At 47.4% G+C, this 7,052-nt stretch overlaps 1 protein-coding gene and 1 non-coding gene across 2 annotated transcripts in view; one reads left to right on the top strand and one right to left on the bottom strand.

Annotated features, from left to right (window-relative positions):
* Positions 1 to 89: 89 nt before the first annotated feature.
* Positions 90 to 163, bottom strand: TRNAN-GUU. Its single transcript has one exon. It is a non-coding gene; the product is annotated as a tRNA-Asn (tRNA).
* A 6,380-nt stretch (positions 164 to 6,543) lies between these two features.
* Positions 6,544 to 7,052, top strand: part of ALOX5AP (arachidonate 5-lipoxygenase activating protein) — a 7,697-nt gene continuing 7,188 nt past the window's right edge. The window contains exon 1 of the mRNA XM_008631448.2: positions 6,544 to 6,675. Within this exon, the coding sequence (XP_008629670.1) occupies positions 6,606 to 6,675 (70 nt within the window). The 5' untranslated portion in view covers positions 6,544 to 6,605. The remainder of the gene's footprint in view (positions 6,676 to 7,052) is intronic.

The following is a 7,052-nucleotide window of genomic DNA, read 5'->3' as shown; positions in this document are numbered from 1 at the left end:
GTTAAAGGGGCGCTCGGGCCCGTTCCCCCCCCCTGCCGCTGGCAGGAGGGAAGGAAAAAGGCACCGCGCGTCACAAAACAGTCGCGCCCCGTCCCTGGGTGGGCTCGAACCACCAACCTTTCGGTTAACAGCCGAACGCGCTAACCGATTGCGCCACAGAGACGCGCTGGAGTGCTATGTCGCCGAGTTACCGCTGATTCCCGCTCTGGCTGGGGCGGCTTTGTGTTCCTTTGTGTTCCTGCTGCTGCCCGCTCCTTCCAGGGGCTGCGGGTGTGCGGGTTGAGGTTTTTCATCACCAGCTTTGGTGCCTGTTTGCTTTTTTAATCTGAAGAACGGTCCTTCCTTTACTTTTCTTTGTGTTTTCTCTGTTGTTTTGTTTTCTCTGTGGCCTTTTTTGTTTGTTTTCCTGAGGGTTTTAAAGAGTGGAAAAGCAGAAAATTATAGTGTTTGAAGTTCTGCCTGTTGGTGGGACAGTTGCAGATAGGAGCCTGAAAGCTGCTCTCTGAGACAGCCCAGCTGGCAAGAGGAAGCTCTGAGAGTACCTGCCAAGGATGAGGAAGGCAAAAATTAGCATTGCCCTATTATTAACATGGCCAAAGGATCCAACATCTTTCCTCCTGATAATTAGAGTTCCAAAAGGACTAGTTGTGACCAGAGACTTAACAGGAGACAAAATTTACCACACAGTGACCTTTGATTCAAAGACCTTTGATAATTATTTGCAAGAGCTAATGGAAAGCGGGAACACTGGCAGAAATGACACAGGGCAAAAGAGACTTCTCAAAGCAGAGTGGAGAGGAAGACCTGGGAATCTCTGCCCAGGAAGCCTTGCCTCAGCTCTAAACAGTCTTATTAACAGAATTATTAATCAAATTGCAGTCACCTAAAAGGTAATAAGATGATAATGGCAGCAAATAAAAACCAAATCAGCAAGGAAGATGTACCCCAGATGGATGAGGGCCAAGTCTGGGAATACTTAAGCAACCTGCATGTACATAAGTCTATTGATCCTGATGGCATATACCCACAGGTGCTGAGAGAAATGGCAGATCCATTGCAGTCTCCATCAGCTTTGATCAGTCATGGCAATGAGGGGAAGTGCCCAAGGATGGGGGTACAGCAACATCACCCCCATCTTCCAGAAGGGCAAGAAGGATGACTGGGGGAACCAGTCAGCTTCACCTCAATCCTTGGGAAGGTGATGGATCAGCTAATCCTGGAAACCATCTTCAGGCACATCAAAGACACAGAAATCACCAGCAGTTGGTCAGTATGGCTCAAACAAGGGGAAGCTATGCTCGATAACTTGATAGACTCCTATGGTGAGGTGACAGCCTGGTAGAAGAGAGGAGGGCAGTGGATACTGTCTGCCTGGACTTCAGTGAGGCCTTCGACACTGCCTCCTGGGAGATTCTTGCAGAGAAGCTGTTGATGTGTGGGTTGGATAAGCAGACAGTGAGGTGGATTGTAAAGTGGCTGTTGTGTCTAGAGGGTGGTGATCAGTGGCATGATGTAGTTGGAAGCCAGTGTACCCCAGGGATCAATACTGCACAACATTCCATTAATGATCTGGGTGATGGGCCAGAGTTTACCCTCAGCAAGTTTGCAGGCAGTACCAAACTCAGAGGAGTGGCAGACAGAGCAGAGGGTGATGCTGCTATCCAGAGGGACCTTGACGGGTTGGAGAAATGGGCTGATGGGAACCTCATGAAGTTCAACAAGGAGAAGTGTGGAGTCCTGCAGCTGTAGACAAAAGAAATATGCACCAAGACATGCTGGGGGCACCTATCTAGAAATCAACCTGACAGAAAGGAATTTGGGTGTCCTAGTGGACAGAAGGTTGAACACGAGCCAACAATGGGCCTTTGTGGCCAAGAAGGTGAATTGTACCCTGGGTCACATCAGACAAAGCGTTGCCAGCAGCTCAAGAGAGGTGATTCTGCTCCTCTGCTCAGCTCTGGTGAGGCCACCTCTGAAATACTGTGGGTAGAGTTAATTTTCTTCCCACTAGCTGGCATGTGGCTCTCTTTTGGATTTGTGCTGGAAACAGTGCTGATCACAAAGGGATGTTTTAGTCACTGCTGAGCAGGACTTACGCAAAGTCAAGGCCTTTTCTGCCTCTCACATCACTCCACCAGCAAGTGGGCTGGGGGTGCATGAGAATTCGGAGGGGACACAGCTTGGACAGCAGATCCAAGGATTACCCCATACCATATGGCATCATGCTCAGCATATAAAGCTGAGGGAAGAAGGAGAAAGGGGAGAACATTTGGAGTGATGGTGTTGTCTTCCACAGTAACCATTATGTGTGATGGAGCCTGGCTTTCCTGGAAATGGCTGAACACCTGCCTGCCTGTGGGAAGCAGTGAATGCATTTGTTGTTTTTCTTTGCTTGCATGTGTGGATTCTCCTAACCCTTTTCTCACTTTTATCCTTCTGATTCTCTCCCCCATCTCACTGGTGGGGAGTGAGTGAGTGGCTGCGTGGGGCCGAGTTGCCAACTGGGGTTGAACCATGACAATGAGACACAGAGGGTGAGGAGGAGAAGGCTGTGCCAGGGGGTCCGGAGGGACTACAGTTTCAGTCTTCCAACTCTGTGTTTTGAGCTGAATTTGTACAAAAGGAATGTGGAGACAGTAAGTGAAAGGAGGAAGCCTGTGAAATGTGGAGAAGGAGGGGTTTTTGAGGTGGTGCTCTGCTGGCTCCCACAATGTCATTCTCTGGGCTGTGCAAAAGGAAGCCAGCATTTTAAAAACTGCAGTGTTGCCCTTTTCATCATGCTGCACTTCACATTTCCAGCTCTGTTCATGCACTCTGTGGGGGTTTTGTCAGGATTCAGCAAGGATGTGATGCTGAAGCAGGCTGCCGTGAGGCAGGTAGTCACCCACGTGTGTGTGTGTGTGTGTGCGTGTGTGCACTACGTTTGGTGGTGCTGTGGCTTTTGAAGTTTGCAAAGCAGAGTGCTAATATTAACCAGCCAGTCCAAGGGGCTTGTGTCTCCTTGCATTTATGATAAAGCATGACAGCTGGGTGTCACCTGGCATTTATATGTGGGAGGTTCACACAAGCAGCCTTTATTTTATCAAGACACACTTTCATTGGAGTCCTTGCTGCTGAGCACTGATCAGAGTGCATGAGAGGAGAGGAGAGATGAACATCCCAAAAGATATTTATAGATCTGTGTTCCCAGTCCTTTCCTCTTCATCATGAAAGCAATTCTACAAAAGGGTTATTTTGACTGGCTGTTCAAGATTCCAGAGGAGGAGATTAATGTGCCAGAAGCCTTGCAGCGCAACTGGAAAAGCTAGCTGGCTTTGCACATTTTCGTGAGCTTCATGGCTTACTGTGTCAAGGTTATCTTCCTCAGACAGGACAATGTGGATGTTAAACAGCCATGCAGCAAGCAAAAGGGCTGGGGTCTGACAGCAGCTGCTGAAGCGCTGAATTACCTGTGCCTGAAGAGGTCTGACCACAGCTGGGGGTTACAGAAGGTGCAGGCACTGTTCCTCAAAGTGTGTATCCCACCCCCTACACCCCCTTTTCTTTTTTTGTCTACTCAGGAAAATCCCTTATTTCAAACAGCCAAGTGAGATATGATGGAGGTGTCTTGCACTGATCTTTCTCCCAGGTGGACCAGGTTTTCCAGTGGTGCCAGGTTTGTCTTATCCAGACAGTGCTCCTGTGTGTGTGTGTTTAGGTCTCAGGGAGAAGGAACAATTTAATGTGTAGATATGGAAAAAACTGTTATCAGAGTCATTTTAGCCCTCCCTTGCCAAGGCAATTCCCCAAACTGCAAAAATATTGCCAGAATCTCCTTGTACCCTGCAGCTATTCCAGTGCCAAGGGGTATGAAAAGGTAATATTCCTCCCCACGCAGGGTTTCTGCTCTGTCTGGCTATACAACAGTGTTACCTTGCCACGGTAAAGGGACTTCTTCTTCCATGTCTCACATGCCATCTTGATTTCCTTGTTTTTCCTCAAGCAGAGCCCTCAGAGTGATGCTGCACTTAAAAAAACCCAAACAACAAAAAACCAGCAAAACAAAACTCTGCAGTTCATTTCTTAAGGCAGCCATATCAAAGAGGTTCTTGGTGGCAAAGCTTTTTTCTCCCTGCACACCAAGAAATCATTTTAACAAGCCCTGGAGTTGATGTCATGTGTTTTTTTTCTGCAGGGAGGAGTGCAAAACCCTGCTTTTCTCCACACATACACGTGGGATGGCTTTGGAGCAAAACTGGGTAAGAGGAGGGAACAGGCTGGATTTCCAGAAAAGCGCCGGGGATGTCAAATGCCAAAATGCCAAAGTGTGCTGTGATGCCAAGAGGTGCCAGGGAGAAATCAGAAGGGGCAGAGCAAAAGAGCAAAGTGGGGATGAGTGTGTGGTGAGAGGCACTGAGCAGCAGCAAAGCAAAGAGCTGGAAAACAAAGAGCAGGACAAGGAGAAAGCAAAGGCATCAAGAGCTCAGCTCTCACGATCCCTCGCACACAGGGCGAGAGATGGGAGCTTGGGTCAGCCAGCTGGAAAGCCTGCTGGCATAAACTCCTGGTGTGTTGTGGGGTTTTTTGCATTATGGCATCTTCACACCTCAGCAGCCTGATTCCTACCCCTTTTTATACAAGAGTTCTGCTGAATAGAAGCCACCTCTGGGAAGTCTTTGATAGCAGGGAAGCATGTGTGTTTTCTTGGCAAGTTGGAGCAGGCTCATGTGCTTGTGCTGCCACTTGTAAATCAAAAGCAAGCTGCAGGCTGCCTGATAGGTTTGCACCGGTGTAAAACAGGCAGCAGAAGGGGAAGGCTCGGTGCCTGCTGCAGGAGAATGACTGGGAATCCTCCTACCATAGATGCCCCGAGGACCTGTGCTGTCCCCTTCACCCTCTCCTGTCAGCAGCTCCCTCCTGCTTGCCCATGCCCATGCACAACTCCTCTCTTTACAGTCATAACATTGATCTCTGCTTAGACAATATTCCTCTTTTGACTTAATTTCATAGCAGCTTTTAGGTGATGGGTTTTTCTTCTCAGAAGATTAGTAGATGCTTAGCATTAAATACCATCCCTAAATACCAGCTACAATCCTATGCTCAATTGACCACAAAACATAAACATTGATGTTCAAGTAAGAAAATAGCATATTCTGGGGAAAAAGAGAACTTTAGTCTGAATAAAAGCATTCTCAAAGAGCTGTTGTACTTCTCTATTTGTTCTTGGATTTAGGTTTTTTCCTAAAGCAAATCTGGCAAATTTTTACATTCTGAAGAAAATACCACAAGCCAAATCTAAACCTAGATGCTCTTTATGGCCTTGCTTCTCACGCAGTTGTATCTGTATGGACTGTAGGGAAGGTATCCCAGAAAGACAGCCTTTTCCTATTAAGATAACTATGTCACAGCTCACAGTGTTAATCACTGACCTCTCAGCCAGTTTCATTTACATTTCCGTTTATTTGTTTATACCCAAATTATATGAGAGTTTTCCATATGTAAGACTACAGATTATAAAAATTTGCATGATAGAGAGACTGGGTAAAAACACCATTGTAGGTAAATGTGTCCCCATTGAAAAAGATGGGGTTTGCAAGTTGGCTCCTGCTGGGAACTCATACCTGGCTGTGTCCCATCCAGAGTGAGGTCTGATTTGCCTGTGACAGTAGCTGGTGAGTGATCTCTCCCTGCCTTTATCTCAACCCCTTAGCCTTTTGTTATATTTTCTCTTCCCTGTCCAGCTGAGGAGAGGAGAGATAGAGTAGTTTGGGTGGGCACCTGAAGTTCAGCCAAGGTCAACCCACCACTCTGTCCAACACTGCAGCCTGTGCTTCTGGGCCAGCTTCACCAAGGGATTGGATCCGAGCTGTGAACATGCTGCAGCAGTTGTGCTCAGCTATATTGGGCTTCAAGCACTAAAACTGGGGCACAACTGTGAAGTCTGAGCCTGTAAAACACTGAATGCACATAGCTGTCACTGACTTCCAAGGAGTTACTCGTAGGGGGAAGGATGCAGGATCCATGCCTGGTACATATTTCTGTGCTCACCAGCAATGCTCACAGCATTAGTGCATTGCCCATTCCAGTATGCCAGGGGGTACAGGAGTTTGGCTTGTGACATACAGGCCTGGAATGTCCTCACTGGTGAGACTGATGGAGATGTGACCAGGGAGAGCATCTGCATGAGAGCAACAACATTACTGAGACTTGTCAACATTATTTCTCCTCCCAGCTACTTGTGGAGTGGTAGGGCACTTGCTGACAATGCCATGATAGCCTGACTGGTTTCTTCCAGCCTTTTGCTGTTCTACACAGCTGGCCAAATGCTTAGACATACTTTAGATATCCAGGTAGGAAGGACAATAGATATCTTTCCACATTATGTATCCTCTTAGATCACAGACCTGTAATTTCTTGCTTGCCTGGGCTTCGTTTGTTTACCATGAGTGAGCGAGCCTGCGGTTATTGGTCTGACAGGCATCAGAGCAGAGGGTGCTGCCCCTCTCCTGTGAAGCCGTAGGAAGTGTTTCATGATTCAAGATAAGACCTTCACTTCCTCATTCTGTGTCTGTAGTACTGAGCTGCCACCGAGGCTGCACCGTCCACCCTGACAGCCCGCTCACAAAATGGACCAGGAGACCCTGGGAAGCATTGTCCTGCTTGCCATCGTCACCCTGATCAGTGTTATCCAAAATGGTAAGATAAAAACAAGCATTTATTTAAAGGATAAAAGGGAGCTGAGGAAAGTTCAGGATGATATATGTTGAGCTGATCTTTGGATAGATGATCTTTATTTATAAGTGCATGCATGCTTAGGCATGGCTTTGGCTTTAGAAATGGTCTTCTAAGCATGGAATTTTGTGTGCCATTGTGGAAGTATCCTGACAGTCACATGGTCCTGCTCTCTGATATTCTAGAGTGAGTTTATTATACATTTCAGCTAATGTAAGGACTAATATGCTGGGATACCCTGTGGCAATATGCATTTTGATTTGATGACTAAGACCTCCTTTTCCGACCTAGGTCCCTGCTGTGGTCAGCCAGGGCTACTCTCAGCTGGAGTTCTGCTGCCA

This window comes from Corvus brachyrhynchos, unplaced genomic scaffold (assembly GCF_000691975.1).
Source record: "Corvus brachyrhynchos isolate BGI_N302 unplaced genomic scaffold, ASM69197v1 scaffold103, whole genome shotgun sequence".
Classification (NCBI taxonomy): domain Eukaryota; kingdom Metazoa; phylum Chordata; class Aves; order Passeriformes; family Corvidae; genus Corvus; species Corvus brachyrhynchos.
This window is presented reverse-complemented; position numbering and strand designations above follow the sequence as displayed.